Below are 24325 nucleotides of genomic sequence, written 5' to 3' on the forward strand. Positions count from 1 at the left end.
TAGCCTGTCTTCTCTTGAGAGCCAGGTCTCCAGGTTCATCTCTCTGTAGGTGATGGCTTTGTTGTGGATGGCTCTTTTCTGGATTTTGATCATTAGCATGTCGTGTCTTTGGCATCATTAAATTGAAGACTGTTATTTTATCAAATCAATTCTCTGTAATTATTATTACGTGATTAAACTAATCATGTAAATGTTATTAACTAGGAAGTTGGGGCACCAAGGAAAATCTTCAGATTACAAAGTTATAATTTTCCTACTATAACTCTTCAGATATTTTAATATCTGATCAATTAGTCTTCTAATTAATTAATTATTCTTTACCTCACGTTAGTCTCATTCCAAAAGTTGTAAATTGATGGTTGTCTGATTGAACCCAGCCTTTACTATGAATCATCCATACACCAATTCTCTTAATCATTTATTTACTAACTAACTAAATAATCACAGAAATGCATAAATCAAACAACACAGTAGATATGGTTACAAGGAAATGATAGGGGAGGTTCCCTAGTGGGCCAAGCCGATATGACGGCTTGGTGGACAAAGGGAAGTGGGTGTGGACTGAAAAAGGCGGGAAAGACAAAAAAGTCACTACACAGTTGATAATTATATTGATTGAAATGCTAATCCTTTGCACACACGCTCACTCATTTGGGAATAATTGCAATCAATACATATTTCCGCTCAGTTTGTCGTCGTGAACTCTGTTCATCCGTCTGAATCGTCCGTCTTTCTGTTGGAAAGTTCATCCGAAGTCTTTTGCGGTTAGAATGGATACTTCAGAGTACCATTCAGAAATGTTCTTATAGAATAGATGTTTCGGCGGTTGTCGGTCCTCGCATCTCAGGTTGACATAATTTCTAGCTGCAGACTAGTAATTAGTATCTAAGATTTGCTCTTATTCTGTCGGGATCGATAGTCTCAGAGTTTAACCATTTCCCGCCGTGTATCCAATGCTCCACGTGGTATGGTTAGGAGTTCAACAACCATTACAACCTTAACTTATACTGAGGTTTTTGTGGTCTCTACTCAAACCTTTGCCCCCTCAGCTGTCTGATGTAAGCATGGTCTGAAGAGGATTTCTTCAGCTGGGGGTTTTATTCGTAACAGTAGAAAAGGGCTGTCGATTGAGCCAGATCATGTCTGTGCTCATGGAGGACTTAGTTAAACTTTAAAGGGAATACAATTCTCTCACATTAACATCATTACATCATTTCACAAATAGTTTCACACATTAATTTTATACAATAATTAGACGCAAACCTCTTAATGGAGGCACCTGTATAAGCAGAGTTATGGTAATGTAGCCGTATTGTCTTTCATGAGGTCACAAACATGAAACAAAACGGACTGGGTCATAGCTGGCTTCTCCACTGTCCGTTTACACATTCTCCAAAACATGGATATTGTTCAGTTCTCAAGTTCTGTGATGTAGAAGAAGTTCCTTTGTTCTACTGTGAAACCCCCTCTCTCTATACTGTATGCCCAGGAGGAGAGAGTCTCCTCCAGGAATTTACGACCTGAGATAACAGAATCTGGGTGTAGGAGGGAGAGAGAGGGATGCCACGCTCTATACCCAGAAAGGGCCACGTCATGACAAGCGGCTATCATCCTAATTCTGCTCTGCATGCATTATTTGCTGTTTTACGTTGTACACAGAGGATATTTTTGTAGAATTTTGCATGCAGTCTCAATTTGGTGTTTGTCCCGTTTTGTGAGTTCTTGGTTGGTGAGCGGACCCCAGACCTCACAACCATAATGGGCGATGGCTTCTATAACTGATTCAAGTATTTTTAGCCAGATCCTAATTGGTATGTCGAATTTTATGTTAATTTTGATGGCATAGAATGCCCTTCTTGCCTTGTCTCTCAGATCATTCACAGCTTTGTGGAAGTTACCTGTGGTGCTGATGTTTAGGCCAAGGTATGTATTGTTTTTTGTGTGCTCTAGGGCAACAGTGTCTACATGGAATTTGTATTTGTGGTCCTGGCGACTGGACATTTTTTGGAACGCCATTATTTTGGTCTTACTGAGATTTACTGTCAGGGCCCAGTTCTGGCAGAATCTGTGCAGAAGATCTAGGTGCTGCTGTAGGCCCTCCTTAGTTGGTGACAGAAGCACCAGTTCATCAGCAAACAGTAGACATTTGACTTCAGATTCTAGTAAGGTGAGGCCGGGTGCTGCAGACTGTTCTAGTGCCCTTGCCAATTCGTTGATATATATTTTGAAGAGGATGGGGCTTAAGCTGCATCCCTGTCTCACCCCACGGCCCTGTGGGAAGAAATATGTGTTTTTTGCCAATTTTAACCGCACACTTATTGTTTGTGTTCATGTATTTTATAATGTCGTATGTTTTTCCCCCCAACACCACTTTCCATCCATTGGTATAGCAGACCCTCATACCAAATTGAGTCAAAGGCTTTTTTGAAATCAACAAAGTGTGAGAAGACTTTGCCTTTGTTTTGGTTTGTTTGTTTGTCAGTTAGGGTTTGCAGGGTGAATACATGGTCTGTCATATGGTAATTTGGTAAAAAGCCAATTTGACATTTGCTCAGTACATTGCTTTCACTAAGGAAATGTACGAGTCTGCTGTTAATGATAATGCAGAGGATTTTCCCAATTTCATTGAGGATACCATCAACACCACAGGCTTTTTTTGGGTTGGAGGGTTTTTATTTTGTCCTGTAGTTCATTCAAGGTAATTGGAGAATCCAGTGGGTTCTGGTGGTCTGTAATAGTTGATTCTAAGATTTGTATTTGATCATGTATATTTTTTCGCTGTTTGTTCTTTGTTATAGAGCCAAAAAGATTGGAGAAGTGGTTTACCAATACATCTCCATTTTGGATAGATAATTCTTTGTGTTGTTACTTAAGTGTTTTCCAATTTTCCCAGAAGTGGGTTAGTCTATGGATTCTTGAGCTGATTTCTGACGTGCTGTTCTTTCTTTTTCCGTAGTGTATTTCTGTATTGTTTTAGTGATTCACCATAGTGAAGGCATACACTTCTCAATTTCATTCTTAGGTTTTAACATTCTTCATCAAATATTCGTCAGTTTTCTGTTTAACATTTTTAGATTTTATATGGAAGCTGAGAGGTCAAATATACTGTTAATGTTTTCTACTGCCAAGTTTACACTTTCACTATTACAGTGGAATGTTTAGTCCAGGAAGTTGTCTAAAAGGGATTGAATTTGTTGTGGCCTAAATGTTTTTTGGTTGGTTTCCACACTACATTCCTTCCAGCTGTAGCATTTTTTGTATATTACTCAATTCCTTTGGCTTTGATGCCTCATGATTGAGTATTGCTTTGTTCAAGTAGACTGTAATTTTGCTGTGACCCGATAAGGATGTCAGTGGGCTGACTGTGAATGCTCTGAGAAACTCTGGGTTGAGGTCAGTGATAAAGTAGTCTACAGTACTACTGCCAAGAGATGAGCTATAGGTGTACCTACCATAGGAGTCCCCTCAAAGCCTACCATTAACTATGTACATACCCAGCATGCGACAGAGCTGCAGGAGTTGTGACCTGTTTTTGTTGGTTATGTTGTCATAGTTGTGCCAAGGGGGGCATATGGGGGAGGGAATGCTGTCACCTCCAGGCAGGTGTTTGTCCTCCTGTGTGCTGAGGGTGTCAGGTTCTTGTCCGGTTCTGGCAGTTAGGTTGCCACAGACTAGTACATGTCCCTGGGCCTGGAAATGATTCATTTCCCCCTCCAGGATGGAGAAGCTGTTTTCATTAAAGTATGGGGATTCTAGTAGGGGATATATGTAGCACACGGGAGGAAATTTTTCTCTGTGAAGATAATTTCCTTTTGAGTTTGTAGCCAATTGTAAAATGTTTCTGTTTTGATTAATTTAATGGAGTGAGTTAGGTCTGCTCGATACCAAATTAGCATACCCCCAGAGTCCCTTCCCTGTTTCACGCCTGGTAGTTTGGTGGATAGGACTACCAGCTCTCTGTAATCTAGAGGGCAACCAGTGGTGGGTCCGTCTCCTATACCATGTTTCTTACAGGATGACAATCTCTCTCTATCTCTCTTTCTCTCCCTCTCGCTCTCTCTGTTTCTGTCTCTTTCTTTCTCTCTCTTGCTCTCTCTCTCTGTCTCTGTCTCTCTCTTGCTCTCTATCTCTCGCTGTCTCTTTCTCTCTGTCTCTATCTCGCTGCTTACACACAGACTCAGAGTGTGGCCGTTCGTCCCAGGAGTCTGGTGGGTCGTATGAAGGACGAAGAGCCCAGGAGGGGGAGGAGCGCAACGGACACTCTGCAAGGTGAACACACACACACACACACACACTAATGTATCGACTTACAATAACATTACTTACATGCACTCATTTTCACATAAACAACACTTATATTTACATACGGTACATCCCACACACTCATGTTTATACACTTTCTCTCTCTCTCTCTCTCTCACACACACACTAGTGGTGCCCTGGCCCCCTTTAGCTGTGTCAGACTGTAGGAGAGGGAGGGTCACGTGACAGAGTGTGACATTCTTCGCTGAGAGTGACATGTCAGTACTGGAATGTCTGAAGAGACTTTCCCTCTATCACTCCTTCTTTCTCCCGCTCTCTCTCCCTCTCTCTTTCTTTTACAGTCTCTCCCTCTCTCTTTCTTTTACAGTCTCTCCCTCTCTTTCTCTTTCTCTGTCTCTCTCCCTCTCTTTTACACACAGAGAGAGAGACACAGAGAGACACACAGAGAGGATATAGGACTAGCAGTGTTGAGAGCAATGAGACCAGAGCAAGCAGTGGATAGGAGGAAACGACGGACAGTAGAAGAGAGAAGGATAGAGGGCTTGAGTCAGAGAAGGCAGGGAGGAAGGGGGAAGGACTACACTAATGTTACAGTCTTTGGTTTTTCCATTTATATTTCGAGGTTGGTCCTTAGCACATTAGCAGTTGGAGCGCACCGGTTGATGTCACCTTGTTAGTCATTATGTATTACACCTGTGCTGGCCCAGGTGACATTTAAGAGTGGTTGGCCCAGGTGATATTTAAGAGTGGTTGGCCCAGGTGATATTTAACTTCCCTCGGCTAGGTGGGACGCAAGTCAACAGCCAGTGGAATCGCGTGGAGTGAAATACAAATACCTCAAAAATGCTATAACTTCAATTTCTCAAACATATGACTATTTTACACCATTTTAAAGACAAGATTCTCGTTAATCTAACCACATTGTCCGATTTCAAAAAGGCTTTACAGCGAAAGCAAAACATTAGATTATGTCAGGAGAGTACCCTGCCAAAAATAATCACACAGCCATTTTCAAAGCAAGCATATATGTCACAAAAACCAAAACCACAGCTAAATGCAGCACTAACCTTTGATGATCTTCATCAGATGACACTCCTAGGACATTATGTTATACAATACATGCATGTTTTGTTCAATTAAGTTCATATTTATATAAAAAAACAGCTTTTTACATTAGCATGTGATGTTCAGAACTAGCATACCCACCGCAAACTTCTGGTGAATTTACTAAATTACTCATGATTAACGTTCACAAAATACATAACAATTTTTTAAAGAATTATAGATACAGAAATCCTTTATGCAATTGCGGTGTCAGATTTTAAAATAGCTTTTCGGCGAAAGCACATTTTGCTATATTCTGAGTACATAGCCCGGCCATCACTGCTAGCTAATTTGACACCCACCAAGTTTGGCCCTCACCAAATTCAGATTTACTATAACAAAAATTGGATTACCTTTGCTGTTCTTCGTCAGAATGCACTCCCAGGACTTCTAGTCAACAACAAATGTTGTTTTGGTTCCAAATAATCCATAGTTATATTCAAATACCTCCGTTTTGTTCGTGCGTTCAGGTGACTATCTGAAGGGTGACGCGCGAGCGCATTTCATGACAAAAATATTCAAAATATTCCATTACCGTACTTCGAAGCATGTCAAACACTGTTTAAAATCAATTTTTATGCTATTTTTCTCGTAAAATAGCGATAATATTCCAACCAGGCGACGTTGTATTCATTCAAAAAAATGGAGAATTCTCATGAACGCGCTTCTCAGTCTCACTGTTCCCAGGCTGACCACTCACAAACAGAGCTGCTGTACTTCGCCCAGAGACTGCAGACACCCCATTACACATTCTGGCACCTTCTGAGAGCCAATGGAAACCTTAGAAAATGTCACGTTACAGCAGAGATGCTGTATTTTCGATAGAGATGCAACTGAAGGACAACAAATTGTCAGACAGGGCTCTTCCTGTATGGAATCTTATCAGGTTTTGGCCTGCCATATGCGTTCTGTTATACTCACAGACACCATTCAAACAGTTTTAGAAACTTTAGAGTGTTTTCTATCCAAATCTACTAATTATATGCATATTCTCGTTTCTGGGCAAGAGTAGTAACCAGTTTAAATCGGGTACGTTTTTTATCCGGCCGTGCAAATACTGCCCCCTATCCCCAACAGGTTGAGTGGCTGGCCCAGGTGATATTTAAGAGGGGCTGGCCCAGTGCTCCAGTTGTCTTGAGAGATGTAGAGGGCTAACTCATTTAGTTTTTTCTCCCTATTTGATTTCTAGACAAACAATCCTTTATCTGACCGTCCCTGTTTTCATTTTGCTCCACTGTTTGGTTTGCTTCCTATCTTTAAATTTGGTGTGGGGTTTTTCTTTTGTTTGCCTCTTCTTGGGCAGATTTAGTGGGTCTCATGGTGGGTGTCTTTTAGGTCCCAGTAGTTGTTGCTAGTCAACTTTCAGTGGACAGTGAGTGTCTTTCAGAACCCCTCCTGAAACCCTACCTGTTTCGTTTTGGTTGTTGTCAGTGACTCTTTGTTAGTTCCCCTTTTTGTTTTTGTTGCTGGGGAACATAATACTAATCTGTGACTTAGCACTAGCCAGGCGGTATGTGACATGCGTTTAAACGAGCAGTCAACAAAGGGGCTCATTCAGTCAGCCTTTTTTTTTTGTCCAAATCCCACAGGAGCTTGACTTCTGCATCTCCCCGCGTGTAATGAGCCTAGGAAACACCACTTAAATTAAGCACTCTGTTCCCCAGGAATGCCAAGGGCTAATGTAAAAATGCCTTCACTTCAACCCTCTGCCTGCATGGAGGGCAGTTTCCTCTCTCTAGGTAGAAAATTCAGTGGTATCGATTGTAACTGTGACTTTATTGCGGCTCAAATGGGGGGGGGGGGGTGTTCTATAGGACTTTATTTGGGCTCCATTGTGGTGTAGAGGTTGCTACTTTTGTGGACTCCATTTTGGTTTGACTGGGGTATCAAAGCCACAGTTTCTTGCTGAGACATGGGGTCCATTAGGCTCTACTAGCCACTCGTAGGGGCCACATGATGACCGACCAGTTTATAATTCCTATGATAGATTATGTTGTGAGGATGATTTATAACAGTGATGATTCAGGAATTATCTTCGATCACTCCTCTCAGGATGTTTGTCTCACATTCTCTGTGGAATAACAAGTAATACAGATACACACAGACACACGGGAGAGTGTTGATTGATCTTTATACCAGACAACCAACACCACAAACCATTTTTAAAGGGATGGAATCAAAGGCTGGGATTATGAGTCAAATAAGATACCTGGAGGCCTTAGTGAAATGGAATCTTTCCTTTGTCTTGTTCAGTGGCCTATCAAATCACAGTAAGGCTCATTATGATGACTTTCAACGGACCAATGCCAACTGCCCTGAGAGCGTCTCAAATCCAAGCCGCCTGTTTAATTAAGGAATCAAAGAATGAACAATTATTGGCATGATTTGAAATCATTGTCCGACAAGATAAGGCCTACTGTACACACTCACCTCCATTGTCTTTGAGCAGGGGCTACAGTAGATATAGATAGAACAGAACTATCTATCTAGATACAACAGAACTATCCATCTAGATGTAGATACAACAGATATATATGTTCAGCAAAATGATACACTCTCGTTGTCCTCCTATTTCAAAATCAACTTATTCTTCTCCACCATTAACAAATAATCCCCATAAAGGGATACAGTGTTACAGCAATACAGTGTTACAGTTCTATAGTAATACAGTGTTACAGTAATACAGTGTTACAGTAATACAGTGTTAAAGTTATATAGTGTTACTGTAATACAGTGTTACATATATATATAGTAATACAGTGTTACAGTTATATAGTGTTACAGTGATATAGTTACAGTAATACAGTGTTAAGTTATACAGTGTTACAGTAATACAGTGTTACAGTGATAGTGTTACAGCAATACAGTGGTATAGTATTACTGTGTTAGTGTTACAGTAATACAGTGTTACAGTAATACAGTGTTACTGTAATACAGTATTACATATATATATATAGTAATACAGTGTTACAGTTATATAGTGTTACAGTGATATAGTAATAGTGTTACAGTAATACAGTGTTAAGTTATACAGTGTTACAGTGATAGTGTTACAGCAATACAGTGATATAGTAATACAGTGTTACAATATCAATCAATCAATCAATCAATCAAATGTATTTATAAAGCCCTTCTTACATCAGCTGATATCTCAAAGTGCTGTACAGAAACCCAGCCTAAAACCCCAAACAGCAAGCAATGCAAGTGTAGAAGCGCGGTGGCTAGGAAAAACTCCCATGAAAGGCCAGAACCTAGGAAGAAACCTAGAGAGGAACCAGGCTATGCGGGGTGGCCAGTCCTCTTCTGGCTGTGCCAGGTAGAGATTATTATGGCCAAGATGTTCAAATATTCATAGATGACCAGCAGGGTCAAATAATAATAATCACAGTGGTTGTAGAGGGTGCAACAGGTCAGCACCTCAGGAGTAAATGTCAGTTTACCCTATTACAGTGACTCAGCCCCTGTAATAGGGTTAGAGGCAGAGAATCCCAGTGGTGAGAGGGGAACCGGCCAGGCAGAGACAGCAAGGGTGGTTCGTTGCTCCAGTGCCTTTCCGTTCACCTTCACACTCCTGGGCCAGACTACACTCAATCATAGGACCTACTGAAGAGATGAGTCTTCAATAAAGACTTAAAGGTTGAGACTAAGTCTATGTCTCTTATATGGATAGGCAGAACATTCCATGAAAATGGAGCTCTATAGGAGAAAGCCCTGCCTCCAGCTGTTCGCTTAGAAATTCTAGGGACAGTAAGGAGGCCTGCGTCTTATGACCGTGGCGTACGTGTAGGTATGTACGGCTGGACCAAATCGGAAAGATACTTAGGAGCAAGCCCATGTAATGCTTTGTAGGTTAGCGGTAAAACCTTGAAATCAGCCATTGCCTTAACAGGAAGCCAGTGTAGGGAGGCTAGCACTGGAGTAATATTATCATTTTTGGGGGTTCTAGTCAGGATTCTAGCAGCCGTATTTAGCACTAACTGAAGTTGATTCAGTGCTTTATCCAGGTAGCCGGAAAGTAGAGCATTGCAGTAGTCTAACCTAGAAGTGACAAAAGCATGGATACATTTTTCTGCATCATTTTTGGACAGAAAGTTTCTGATTTTTGCAATGTTACGTAGATGAAAAAAAGCTGTCCTGGAAACAGTCTTGATATGTGCGTCAAAAGGGAGATCAGGGTCCAGAGTAACGCCGAGGTCCTTCACAGTTTTATTTGAGACGACTGTACAACCATCAAGATTAATTGTCAGATTCAACAGAAGATCTCTTTGTTTCTTGGGACCTAGAACTAACATCTCTGTTTTGTTCGAGTTTAAAAGAAGAAAATTGGCCGCCATCCACTTCCTTATGTCTGAAGCACAGGCTTCCAGGGAGGGCAATTTTGGGGCCTAACCATGTTTCATCAAAATGTACAGCTGTGTATCGTCCGCATAGCAGTGAAAGTTAACATTATGTTTCCGAATGACATTACCAAGAGGTAAAATATATAGTGAAAACAATAGTGGTCCTAAAACGGAACCTTGAGGAACACCGAAATGTACAGTTGATTTGTCAGAGGACAAACCATCCACAGAGACACACTGATATCTTTCCGACAGATAAGATCTAAACCAGGCCAGAACTTGTCCGTGTAGAACAATTTGGGTTTCCAATCTCTCCAAAAGAATGTGGTGATCAATGATATCAAAAGCAGCACTAAGGTCTAGGAGTACGAGGACAGATGCAGAGCCTCGGTCTGACGCCATTAAAAGGTAATTTACCACCTTCACACGTGCAGTCTCAGTGCTATGATGGGGTCTAAAACCAGACTGAAGCGTTTCGTATACATTGTTTGTCTTCAGGAAGGCAGTGAGTTGCTGCGCAACAGCTTTTTCAGAAAAATTTAGAGGAATGGGAGATTTGATATAGGCCAATAGTTTTTTATATTTTCTGGGTCAAGGTTTGGCTTTTTCAAGAGAGGCTTTATTACTGCCACTTTTAGTGAGTTTGGTACACATCCGATGGATAGAGAGCCGTTTATTGTGTTCAACATAGGAGGGCCAAACACAGGAAGCAGCTCTTTCAGTAGTTTTGTTACTGTAACACTCTATTACAGTAATAAAGAAATAGTATTACAGTGTTACAATACAGTGTTACAGTAATACAGTGTTACAGTTATATAGTAATACAGTGTTACAGTAATACAGTGTTACAATACAGTGTTACAGTTATATAGTAATACTTATATAGTAATACAGTGTTACAGATATATAGTAATACAGTGTTAACAGTGTTAGTGTTACAATACAGTGTTACAGTAATAGTGTTACAGTGTTACAGTAATACAGTGTTTCAGATATATAGTAATACAGTGTTAAGTGTTACAGTGTTACAATAGTGTTACAATTATATAGTAATACAGTGTTAACAGTGTTACAATACAGTAATACAGTGTTACCCCCTGTCCTCAACAGTGATAATGACTTGACTGCATAGCTCACCTTCTAACCTTAACCTTTCCCCCCTGGTCCTGTCCTCAGCATTGAGAATGTCCCCGGGTTTACAAGCCGGCCCAAGATTCCCCGCACGCCGGAGAGTGACGCACCAGGCGTGGATCCCCGGAGGGGTCGCGTTGTCTCGCCACTGGCCCCCCAGTTCTCCCAGTCTGAGCCCCAGCAGAGCAGCAGCCGACCTGGATCAGGGGCCTCCGTCACCGTGGGAGGGCCAGGGGGCGGCAGACAGAGGAGTGAGTGTGAACTGTGAAGTCTTAAACATCACAGCTCTCTTTCTAACACACACACACTCTCTCTCTCTCTCTCTCTCTCTCTCTCTCTCTCTCTCTCTCTCTCTTTCTCTCTCTCTCTCTTTCTCTCTTTCTTTCTCTCTCTCTCTCTCTTTCTTTCTCTCTCTCTCTCTTTCTTTCTCTCTCTCTCTCTCTCTCACATTCCCCCTCTCATTTCTCTCTCTCTCTCTCTCTCTCTCTCTCTCTCTCACATTCCCCCTCTCATTTCTCTCTCTCTCACATTCCCCCTCTCATTTCTCTCTCTCTCTCTCTCTCTCTCACATACCCCCTCTCATTTCTCTCTCTCACATTCCCCCTCTCATTTCTCTCTCTCTCTCTCTCTCTGAGCCATGGGAAAGCCAAACATTGTCAATAAAAAATACTAATTTCACAATTAATACACAATTGCATGCATTGCATGCGAGCCATGGACGTTTTGCACCATAAATCCGTGGATGGTGAATCCTTCTAATAAGTTTGGTTTGTAATCGAATTAAACAAAAAACAAGATGTTTTTTAAACAACAATATTTCTAAATAGGATGGGGTCAGAAGCATGATATTATAAATAAATAAATAAATGAATAACGCTCTGAGTTTATGAACGCCCAGAGCACACTCTGGCACTCCAGATAACATTTCCGAACACACCCAAAATCGATATTTGAAGTTGATCAACTTTCAAAGTAGAATCAATCAAATATATTTATGAAGCCCTTTTCACATCAGCTGATATCTCAAAGTGCTGTACAGAAACCCAACCTAAAACCCCAAACAGCAAGCGATGCAGGTATAGAAGCACGGTGGCTAGGAAAAACTCCATAGAAAGGCCAGAACCTAGGAAGAAACCTAGAGAGGAACCAGGCTATGAGAGGTGGCCAGTCCTCTTCTGGCTGTGCCGGGTGGAGAATTACCTTCCCATTGTTCCACAACTATATTGTATGATATACAATTTTCTAGTTTTGCTACATCAAGTTTTGCTACATTTGCCCAAATCGAGCCGGTTGGTCACATTTTGTTATGTTACAGCCTTATCCTAAAATGAATTAAATTGTTTTTTTTCCATCAGAGATGGAAAAATCCAGAGATGTTTGATCGAATTCAAGTCCGGGCTCTGGCTGGGCCACTCAAGGACATTCCCGAAGCCACTCCTGCGTTGTCTTGGGTGTGTGCTTTGGGTCGTTGTCCTGTTGAAAGGTGAACCTTTGCCCCAGTCTGAGGTCCTGTGCCCTCTGGAGCAGGTTTTCATCAAGGATCTCTCTGTACTTTGCTCCGTTCATCTTTCCCTCTATCCTGACTAGTCTTCCAGTCTCTGCCACTGAAAAACATCCCCACAGCATGATGCTGCCACCATCATGCTTCACTGTAGGGATGAGGCCAGGATTCCTCCAGACGTTGATGTTTGGCATTCAGACCAATGAATTCAATCTTGGTTTCATCAGACCAGAGAATATTGTTTCTCATGTCCTGATAGTCCTTTAGGTGCCTTTTGGCAAACTCCAAGCGGGCATGTCATGTGCCTTTTACTGAGGAGTTGCTTCCATCTGGCCACTCTACCATAAAGGCCTGCAGAGTGCTGAAGAGATGGTTGTCCTTCTGGAAGGATCTCCCATCTCCACAGAGGAGCTCTATCAGAGTGACCATCGGGTTCTTGGTCACCTCCCTGACCAAGGCTTTTCTCCCCCGATTGCTCAGTTTGTCCAGGCGGCCAGCTCTAGGAAGAGTCTTGGTGGTTCCAAAGTTCTTCCATTTTAGAATGATGGAGGCCACTGTGTTCTTGGGGACCTTCAATGCTGCAGACATATTTTGGTACCCTTCCCCAGATCTGTTCCTCGACACAATCCTGTCTCTGAGCTCTACGGACAATTTCTTCGACCTCATGGCTTGGTTTTTGCTCTGACATGTACTGTCAACTGTGGCACCTTATATAGACAGGTGTGTGCCTTTCCAAATCATGTCCAATCAATTGAATTTACCACAGGCGGACTCCAATAAAGTTGTAGAAACATCTCAAGAATGATCAGTGGAAACAGGATGCACCTGAGCTCAATTTCGAGTCTCATAGCTAAGGGTCTGAATACTTTTTTATAGATTTGCAAAAACCTGTTTTCACTTCGTCATTATTGGGTGTTGCCTGTAGATTGATGAGGAAAGCTTATTTCTCTCATGTTTTTGACAAATTTGTTTATATCCCTGTTAGTGAGCATTTCTCCTTTGCCAAGATAATCCATCCACCTGACAGGTGTGGCATATCAAGAAGCTGATATGATCATGATCATATGAGCATGATCATTACACAGGTGCACCTTGTCTGGGGGACAATAAAAGGCCACTCTAAAATGTGCAGTTTTGTCAACCAACACAATGCAACAGATTTCTCAAATGAAGGGAGTGTGCAATTGGCATGCTGACTGCAGGAATTTCTGCCAGAGCTGTTGCCAGAGAATTGAATGTTACACCCAACCGGCCTCACAATTGCAGACCACGTGTAACCAGGCCAGTCCAGGACCTTCACATCCGGCTTCTTCACCTGCGGGATCGTCTGAAACCAGCCACCCAGACAGCTGATGAAAATGTGGGTTTGCACTATCGTAGAATTTTTGCACAAACTGTCAGAGACTGTCTCAGGGAAACTCATCTGTGTGCTCGTCATCCTCACCAGGGTCTTGACCTGACTGCAGTTCAGCGTTGTAACCGACTTCAGTGGGCCAATGCTCACCTTCAATGGCCACTGGCACGGTGGAGAAGTGTGCACTTCACAGATGAATCCCGGTTTCAACTGTACCGGACAGATGGCAGACGGTGTGTATGGCGTCGTGTGGGCAAGAGATTTGCTGATGTCAACGTTGTGAACAGGCATAAGCTACGGACAACGAATTTGAACGCACGGAGATACCGTGACAAGATTCTAATGCCCATTGATGTGCCATTCATCTGCCGTCATCACCTCATGTTTCAGCATGATAATGGACAGTCCCATTTTGCAAGGATCTATACACAATTCCTAGAAGCTGAATATGTCCCAGTTCTTCCATGGCCTGCAAACTCACTAGACATGTCACCCATTAAGCATGTTTGGGATGCTCTGGATTGACATGTATGACAGCATGTTCCAGTTCCCACCAATATCCCGCAACTTCACACGGCCTTTGAAGAAGAGTGGGACACCATTCCACAGGCCACAATAAACAGCCTGATCAGGCAAATGGTGGTCACACCAGATACTAACTGGTTTTCTGATCCACGCCCCTACCTTTTTTTTAAGGTATCTGTGACCAACAGATGCCTATCTGTATTCCCAGTCATATGAAATCCATAGATTAGGGCCTAATGAATTTTTTTCAATTGACTGATTTCCTTTATATAAACTGTAACTCAGTAAAATCTTTGAAATTGTTGCATGTTGCGTTTATATTTTTGCTCAGTGTACATGCCAAGTTGTTAACTAACGTGTGTTTGACAAGAGCACCTCCTTGGTACCCATAACCCACTGGGGGATGTTGAATGATTTGTACCAGGACGTTCTGGTGTCATTCACTACGGGCATCTTTGTTGCCTCTCATTCGTTGCTGGCTGTTGTAGGCCAAGCTTTTAATTGGTCCTCTTTGGTTTTGTTGTGATCAACCCTAATCACGGGCTACTGTTAACCTGGGTATACAAGAAGTGGAATGATAGCACAAACAGGTCTGCTACCCAGACTATTCCTGGAAGTGCTTTCTGATGAAGACAACCAAAGGTAAGGGATAATTGACAATAGTATACAAGACTAGATGTGATATGCGATTGTTCCAAGATGGCGCTGACCTGTATTACTAGGTAATTTTCTGAGTATCGCATCCCCTTTTATCGCAAAGTGTGATTACCCAGTAAAGTTCTTTTTAAATCTGGCATTACAGGTGCTTTCAAGAGATATTCATCTATAAATCTTAGAATGACAATATTACATTTTAAAAATGTTTTCGAATAGTAATTTAGTAAATTGTAGCACTGTTTCAGATGATTAGTGCTTGTGACAGTTGCTGCGGGATTGGTTTCCTGTTTGTTTGGTTTCCTGTTTCCGGTCACAACTTGCAGACTTGTTTACGCTGCTGTGCGTTTTTGTTGCCGATCTTACTTTCGCTACCTAACGGTTTTTACTTTTTACTTTTTCATTACCGTATATTTTTACTTTTTACCCTCACTTAACTTTTTTCATTCAACTTTCTTACCCCGGAGGTTTTATCTGGACATGGTTCGTCAGGACTTCAAACAGCCGAAGCTAAGTAACATTAACATGATGCCTTCTAATTGCAGTCGTTGTACTTATAATATACAGGAGAACGATCGCCTTACGGCAAGGATAGCTGTGCTGCAAGCCCAGCTTCAGACGCAATCGCTAGGCAAGGGTAATTTCAGTGTAGGAAAGGATGAAACAGCGTCTGTGCCACCAGCAAGTACAGATAATAACGTTAGTATAAACCCCCTCGCACGGTCCCCGCAGCCGGACAACTTTCTCATGGCTTCTGGAGGGAAACGCTGTAGGAATGCTCAACCGGTGTCGCTTATTCAGCCGACAGAAACTTTCAACCGGTTCTCCCCATTAAGTGAGTCGGAGTCGGAGGCCGAGACTTCTCTGGTCTCTACTCCTCCCGCTGTGGGGTCTGAGACGCCGACGGCTCCCACCATTAGCTCTGACAAATTGAAAACCCTAGTCATTGGCGACTCCATTACCCGCAGTATTAGACTTAAAACGAATCATCCAGCGATCATACACTGTTTACCAGGGGGCAGGGCTACCGACGTTAAGGCTAATCTAAAGACGGTGCTGGCTAAAGCTAAAACTGGCGAGTGTAGAGAGTATAGAGATATTGTTATCCGCGTCGGCACCAACGATGTTAGGATGAAACAGTCAGAGGTCACCAAGCGCAACATAGCTTCAGCGTGTAAATCAGCTAGAAAGATGTGTCGGCATCGAGTAATTGTCTCTGGCCCCCTCCCAGTTAGGGGGAGTGATGAGCTCTACAGCAGAGTCTCACAACTCAATCGCTGGATGAAAACTGTGTTCTGCCCCTCCCAAAAGATAGAATTTGTAGATAACTGGCCCTCTTTCTGGGACTCACCCACAAACAGGACCAAGCCTGGCCTGTTGAGGAGTGATGGACTCCATCCTAGCTGGAGGGGTGCTCTCATCTACGAACATAGACAGGGCTCTAACTCCTCTAGCTCCACAATGAAATAGGGTGCAGGCCAGGCAGCAGGCTGTTAGCCAGCCTGCCAGCTTAGTGGAGTCTGCCATTAGCACAGTCAGCGTAGTCAGCTCAGCTTTCCCCATTGAGACCGTGTCTGTGCCTCGATCTAGGTTGGGCAAAATTAAAAATGGCGGTGTTCGCTTTAGTAATCTCACTAGTATAAAGACCTCCTCCATTCCTGCCATTATTGAAAGAGATTGTGATACTTCACATCTCAAAATTGGGTTACTTAATGTTAGATCCCTCACTTCCAAGGCAGTTATAGTCAATGAACTAATCACTGATCATAATCTTGATGTGATTGGCCTGACTGAAACATGGCTTAAGCCTGATGAATTTACTGTGTTAAATGAGGCCTCACCCCCTGGTTACACTAGTGACCATACCCCCCGTACATCCGGCAAAGGCGGAGGTGTTGCTAACATCTACGATAGCAAATTTCAATTTACAAAAAAAAAAACAATGACATTTTTTTGTCTTTTGAGCTTCTAGTCATGAAATCTATGCAGCCTACTCACTCACTTTTTATAGCTACTGTTTACAGGCCTCCTGGGCCATATGCAGTGTTCCTCACTGAGTTCCCTGAATTCCTATCGGATCTTGTAGTCATAGCAGATAATATTCTAATTTTTGGTGACTTTAACATTCACATGGAAAAGTCCACAGACCCACTCCAAAAGGCTTTCGGAGCCATCATCGACTCAGTGGGTTTTGTCCAACATGTCTCTGGACCTACTCACTGCCACAGTCATACTCTGGACCTAGTTTTGTCCCATGGAATAAATGTTGTGGATCTTAATGTTTTTCCTCATAATCCTGGATTATCGGACCACCATTTTATTGCGTTTACAATTGCAACAAATAATCTGCTCAGACCCCAACCAAGGAGCATTAAAAGTCGTGCTATAAATTCTCAGACAACCCAAAGATTCCTCTATGCCCTTCCAGACTCCCTCTGCCTACCCAAGGACGTCAGAGGACAAGAATCAGTTAACCACCTAACCGAGGAACTCAATTTAACCCTGCGCAATACCCTAGATGCAGTTGCACCCCTAAAAATTAAAAACATCTGTCATAAGAAACTAGCTCCCTGGTATACAGAAAATACACGAGCTCTGAAGCAAGCTTCCAGAAAATTGGAACGGAAATGGCGCCACACCAAACTGGAAGTCTTCCGACTAGCTTGGAAAGACAGTACCGTGCAGTATCGAAGAGCCCTCACTGTTGCTCGATCATCCTATTTTTCCAACTTAATTGAGGAAAATAAGAACAATCCAAAATTTCTTTTTGATACTGTCGCAAAGCTAACTAAAAAGCAGCATTCGCAAATGGAGGATGGCTTTCACTTCAGCAGTAATACATTTATGAACTTCTTTGAGGAAAAGATCATGATCATTAGAAAGCAAATTACGGACTCCTCTTTAAATCTGGGTATTCCTCCAAAGCTCCATTGTCTTCAGTCTGCACAACTCTGCCAGGACCTTGGCTCAAGGGAGATACTAAAGTGTTTTAGTACTATATCTCTTGACACAATGATGAAAATAATCATGGCCTCCAAACCCTCAAGCTGCATACTGGACCCTATTCCAACTAAACTACTGAAAGAGCTGCTTCCTGTGCTTGGCCCTCCTATGTTGAACATAATAAACGGCTCTCTATCCACCGGATGTGTACCAAGCTCACTAAAAGTGGCAGTAATAAAGCCTCTCTTGAAAAAGCCGAATCTTGACCCAGAAATTATAAAAAACTATCGGCCTATATCGAATCTTCCATTCCTCTCAAAAATTTTAGAAAAAGCTGTTGCACAGCAACTCACTGCCTTCCTGAAGACAAACAATGTATACGAAACGCTTCAGTCTGGTTTTAGACCCCATCATAGCACTGAGACTTCACTTGTGAAGGTGGTAAATGACCTTTTAATGACGTCAGACCGAGGCTCTGCATCTGTCCTCGTGCTCCTAGATCTTAGTGCCGCTTTTGATACCATCGATCACCACATTCTCTTGGAGAGATTGGAAACCCAAATTGGTCTACATGGACAAGTTCTGGCCTGGTTTAGATCTTATCTGTCGGAAGGATATCAGTTTGTCTCTGTGAATGGTTTGTCCTCTGACAAATCAATTGTAAATTTCGGTGTTCCTCAAGGTTCCGTTTTAGGACCACTATTGTTTTCACTATATATTTTACCTCTTGGGGATGTCATTCGAAAACATAATGTTAAATTTCACTGCTATGCGGATGACACACAGCTGTACATTTCAATGAAACATGGTGAAGCTCCAAAATTGCCCTCGCTAGAAGCCTGTGTTTCAGACATAAGGAAGTGGATGGCTGCAAACTTTCTACTTTTAAACTCGGACAAAACAGAGATGCTTGTTCTAGGTCCCAAGAAACAAAGAGATCTTCTGTTCAATCTGACAATTAATCTGGATGGTTGTACAGTCGTCTCAAATAAAACTGTGAAGGACCTCGGTGTTACTCTGGACCCTGATCTCTCTTTTGAAGAACATATCAAGACTGTTTCAAGGACAGCTTTTTTTCCATCTACGTAACATTGCAAAAATCAGAAACTTTCTGTCCAAAAATGACGCAGAAAAATTAATCCATGCTTTTGTTACTTCTAGGCTGGACTACTGCAATGCTCTACTTTCCGGCTACCCGGATAAAGCACTAAACAAACTTCAGTTAGTGCTAAATACGGCTGCTAGAATCCTGACTAGAACCAAAACATTTGATAATATTACTCCAGTGCTAGCCTCCCTACACTGGCTTCCTGTTAAGGCAAGGGCTGATTTCAAGGTTTTACTGCTAACCTACAAAGCATTACATGGGCTTGCTCCTACCTATCTTTCCGATTTGGTCCTGCCGTACATACCTATACGTACGCTACGGTCACAAGTCGCAGGCCTCCTAATTGTCCCTAGAATTTCTAAGCAAACGGCTGGAGGTAGGGCTTTCTCCTATAGAGCTCCATTTTTATGGAATAGTCTGCCTACCCATGTGAGAGACGCAGACTCAGTCTCAACCTTTAAGTCTTTACTGAAGACTTATCTCTTCAGTAGGTCCTATGATTAAGTGTAGTCTGGCCCAGGAGTGTGAAGGTGAACGGAAAGGCTGGAGCAACGAACCGCCCTTGCTGTCTCTGCCTTGCCGGTTCCCCTCTTTCCACTGGGATTCTCTGCCTCTAACCCTATTACAGGGGCTGAGTAACTGACTTACTGGTGTTCTTCCATGCCGTCCATGGTAGGGGTGCGTCACTTGAGTGGGTTGAGTCACTGACGTGGTCTTCCTGTCTGGGTTGGCGCCCCCCCCCCCCTTTGGGTTGTGCCATGGCGGAGATTTTGTGGGCTATACTCGGCCTTGTCTTCGGACAGTAAGTTGGTGGTTGTAGACATCCCTCTAGTGGTGTGGGGGCTGTGCTTTGGCAAAGTGGGTGGGGTTATATCCTGCCTGTTTGGCCCTGTCCGGGGGTATCATCAGATGGGGCCACGGTGTCTTCTGATCCCTCCTGTCTTAGCCTTCAGTATTTATGCTGCAGTAGTTTATGTGCCGGGGGGCTAGGGTCAGTCTGTTTCATCTGGAGTATTCTCTTGTCTTATCCGGTGTCCTGTGTGAATTTAAATATGCTCTCTCTAATTCTCTCTTTCTCTCTTTATTTCTTTCTCTCGGAGGACCTGAGCCCTAGGACCATGCCTCGGGACTACCTGGCATGATGACTCCTTGCTGTCCCCAGTCCACCTGGCCATGCTGCTGCTCCAGTTTCAACTGTTCTGCCTGCGGCTACGGAACCCTGACCTGTTCACCGGACGTGCTCGTTGCACCCTCGACAACTACAATGATTATTATTATTTGACCATGCTGGTCATTTATGAACATTTGAACATCTTGACCATGTTCTGTTATAATATCCACCCGGCACAGCCAGAAGAGGACTGGCCACCCCTCATAGCCTGGTTCCTCTCTAGGTTTCTTCCTAGGTTTTTGGCCTTCCTAGGGAGTTTTTCCTAGGGAGTTTTTCCTAGCCACCGTGCTTCTTTCACATGCATGCTTGCTGTTTGGGGTTTTAGGCTGGGTTTCTGTACAGCACTTTGAGATTTCAGCTGATATACGAAGGGCTATATAAATAAATTTGATTTGAATTTGATTTGATTTCACCGGATGCATTTGAGGGAAAATAGTTAGTCAACGTTACGCGCCGATGTAAAATGCTGTTTTTATATATAAATATGAACTTTATCGAACAAAAGAATGCATGTATTGTGTAACATGATGTCCTAGGAGTGTCATCTGATGAAGTTTGTAAAAGGTTAGTGCTGCATTTAGCTGTTTTTTGGTTATTTGTGATGCATGTGGTTGGTCGGAAAATGGCTATGTGACTACTTTTACGATATACTCCTCTAACATAATGTAATGTTTTGCTTTTGCTGTAAAGCCTTTTTGAAATCGGACAACGTGGTTCGATTCAGGAGAGGTGTATCTATAAAACGATAAAAAATATATATATTACATTTCGTTATGCTAATGTCGATAGGAGTTTTTCGCTGGATGTCCGTCCCGCTTACGGGACGAGACCGTCAAGAGGTTTTAAGCTCAAAGTGTTCTTGACAGAATATCTCTTTTAACTCAGTGTTTTGGACAGAATGGCTCTTTAAGCTCAAAGTATTTTGGACAGAATGCCTCTTAGCTCAAAGTGTTCTGGACAGAATGGCTCTTTTAACTCAGTGTTATGGACAGAATGGCTCTTTAAGCTCAAAGTGTTCTGGACAGAATGCCTCTTAGCTCAAAATGTTCTGGACAGAATTTATCTTTTAACTCAGTGTTATGGACAGAATGGCTCTTTAATCTCAAAGTGTTCTGGACAGAACAGCTCTTTTAACTCAGTGTTGTGGACAGAATAACTCAAAGGGCAGGCAGACAGGCAGGCCTATGTGTGCCTGTGGTGTGTGTCGTATTATTACACAAGCCATTGTGTCATGCCTCATCTGTCAAAAGCAAAGCCATTTCAAAACTAACAAAACATGACAGCAATATTGGCTCACGCCTTCAAACCACACGCTGCTCTTATTGCTAGCACAATGGCTAATGTTGGGAGAGCTTTTATCAGACTTTTAAATAAGCCGTTTTGACGTAATGGCTGCCAAGTAGATCTCACGCTGTCTTCTCAAATGATTGGGCAACGTTTTAGATACTGTGTTAGCTTTATTGCGTGCTTCCTGATAAAGCTATGATGACACGTCTTAATTAAACATAGAGATAAGATTGATGGACTGTTGGTTGTTTGCAGTGTGATCTCTTAGTCCCTAGATAACATATTGGGTATTTTCTCTCTCTTTCTCTGGGTCTCTCTCTCTCTCTCTCTGGGTCTATCTCTCTCTCTCTCTGGGTCTATCTCTCTCTCTCTCTCTGGGTCTCTCTCTCTCTCTGGGTCTATCTCTCTCTCTCTCTGGGTCTCTCTCTCTCTCTGGGTCTATCTCTCTCTCTCTCTGGGTCTATCTCTCTCTCTCTCTGGGTCTATCTCTCTCTCTCTCTCTCTGGGTCTATCTCTCTCTCTCTCTCTGGGTCTATCTCTCTCTCTGGGTCTCTCTTTCTCTCTCTGGGTCTCTCTTTCTCTCTCTGGGTCTCTCTCTCTCTCTCTGGGTCTATCTCTATCTATCTATCTCTCTCTCTCTCTCTCTCTGTCTCTCCTTCACTGTCTTTAATACATTTGGAAGTCATTGTTATAATTCTCTATAGGGTGGTGGACCTTCTACACTGTAGTTTAACATGACTCTATAGGGTGATATACAGGGGGTAATGGTACGGGGTAACGGTACAGGGTACCGGTTCAAAGGTTGCGTGTTCAAATCTCATCACGGACAATTTTAGCTAATTAGCAACTTTGCAACTACTTAACATGTTAGCAAACTCTTCCCCTAACCTTAATCCTTTAATCTAACTCCTAACCTTAACCCCTAACACCTAGCCTAGCTAATGTTAGTGTTAGCCACCTAGCTAACATATCATACATTTAGCAGTTGACGTGTTATGCTCGACCATAAAGAGTACAACCAGCTCACCTACTTTTACACTATGATTTGACTATTAGTTGACTATATATTTAAAAAGGAACAGTTTCACCATATTAAAACAACAGTTCATGTAACAGTGTTGACCAATGAGGGATAGATGTAAATGAATCACTTAATCACATTAAATAAATCATCTTCATAAATGACTGTCAAAGCAACACAATAACTAGGGCTTTACAATGATGGTGAAATGCTGGGTTTAAGTGAGTTAATATCTTCCTAGATGTCACGGAGGGATATAGAAAAATGATGAATTTTGGCAATTTAGCAAGTCTTTATTCATATTAAAAAAAAATCTGATTTATTGAATTCTCCATCTGATCTTTATTAAAAAGTATTTCATTTAATATAACAGGCTTTTAAAATTCAATATTGATTCACAATATCTACTTAAAATTTGGAAGGATGCAAAAGTCTTAACCCAATCACACATAAGTTCTAACAATAATGTTGGCTATGATAATGCTCCTAGTATAGCCACCTAACCCCTCACTTCTTCCCTCTTGCCACACCCCCCTCCCCTCTCTGCTCTCCAGGCAGCCAGTCGTACACAGGAAGTGAAAAGGACCTTTCACCACGGGGCCGCCATATCTCCTGAGGAGCATCCCGCTTCCTGTAACTCCATCCGCAGGTTGTAATCATCCAGCTTCCTGTAACTCCATCCGCAGGTTGTGATCAGGGTCAGGGCATTAGAGAGGCTAGAGGTCGGTGGAGAGATGGAGGGAGGGAGAGAGGGGGCAGAAGGAGGGAGAGGTGGAGGAAGGGGGTAGAGAAGGAGGATGGGTGAGAAGGAGGCGGGGTGAGAAGGAGGGAGTGGAGGGAGAGGGGTGGAGAAGGCGGGAGAGGTGGAGGGAGAGGGAGAGGGAGAAAGAAGAAGGAGGTGGAGAAAGAGGGGGAGGGAGAGCGAAGGCATAGGAAACAATGTGCAGGATTGTAGCTCAGGGAGGGGTCCCTTTCAACCTCGGTATAGAACACGTTGGTAACACAACACGGATCTCAAATAAGCACAAAAACAAATAAGCTCGCAAGCCGCCCGATGCGCCCTACCTACCTAACCAGCTGGCCAAGGCTTTCTTCTCTTTACCTATCTCTCTCTTTTAACTCTCTCTCCTGGAGAATAAACACCAAAGTACTTGCTCTCCAATGTCACCTTAAACACATTGGACATTACATAACCAGCTACTGGACAAAATTAATTCATTCCAATTCTGTGTACCATGTACATTACCAGCTATGATGTAGTAGCACTGTTGCTAACCAAAGGCTTTGTCTCATCAAAGATGGGGGAAAGGGTTGGTAGAGGGTTCCTTCCACCATGTTGCTTTTCCACTTGACTGTTAGGAATTTGAAATGAGTGACCCATTGAGGAAGGAGGAAATTAAAGTATTTATGACTAACACTATGGTGATGGAGTAGGGCTCCTTTACAGACATCTATTTATGATTAACACTGTGGTGATTACAGTAGGCTGTATCAATAAAAAAAAGATGTAATCAGTGTCTTATAAACCCCTCCATTTCCGGTGATCAGGCAGTCGTAGTAAAGGGTCTTCCTAGTCCATTTGGAATGTATCCAGTGGTGTGTGTGTGTGCGCAAATTGCAGCACACACCCTCAGTGACTGATTCTGCCCCCCCCCCCCCCCCTGCTTTCCATCTGAACTTTAATGCTCTCAAGTTAACACCTACCTTTAAGCCTGTAAATGCTCTCAAGTTAACACCTACCTTTAAGCCTGATCTTAAATGCTTAACTAATACTTTCATATGAACTACATAAACAGCTGTAGAGGGTATTTTACAACCAACCGTACACGTCACATTATGGACAAATCTCTCTTTTGTCCAGGAATTCATTTTTCCTTCGTTCTATACGGATGCTTATAAAGAAACCCGGGATTGAATTACTTA

At 42.6% G+C, this 24325-nt stretch overlaps 1 protein-coding gene across 2 annotated transcripts in view; it reads left to right on the forward strand.

The window, feature by feature from the left end:
- armc9 (armadillo repeat containing 9) overlaps positions 1-23165 on the forward strand; it is a 91140-nt gene extending 67975 nt beyond the window's left edge. For both annotated transcript variants that reach the window (XM_029695447.1, XM_029695448.1), the window contains 3 exons: positions 4176-4269; positions 10884-11089; positions 22957-23165. In XM_029695447.1, the coding sequence (XP_029551307.1) occupies positions 4176-4269; positions 10884-11089; positions 22957-23018 (362 nt within the window). In that variant the 3' untranslated portion in view covers positions 23019-23165. The remainder of the gene's footprint in view (positions 1-4175; positions 4270-10883; positions 11090-22956) is intronic.
- Positions 23166-24325: the final 1160 nt, after the last annotated feature.

The sequence above is a fragment of the Salmo trutta genome, chromosome 17, assembly GCF_901001165.1.
Source record: "Salmo trutta chromosome 17, fSalTru1.1, whole genome shotgun sequence".
NCBI classification, from domain to species: domain Eukaryota; kingdom Metazoa; phylum Chordata; class Actinopteri; order Salmoniformes; family Salmonidae; genus Salmo; species Salmo trutta.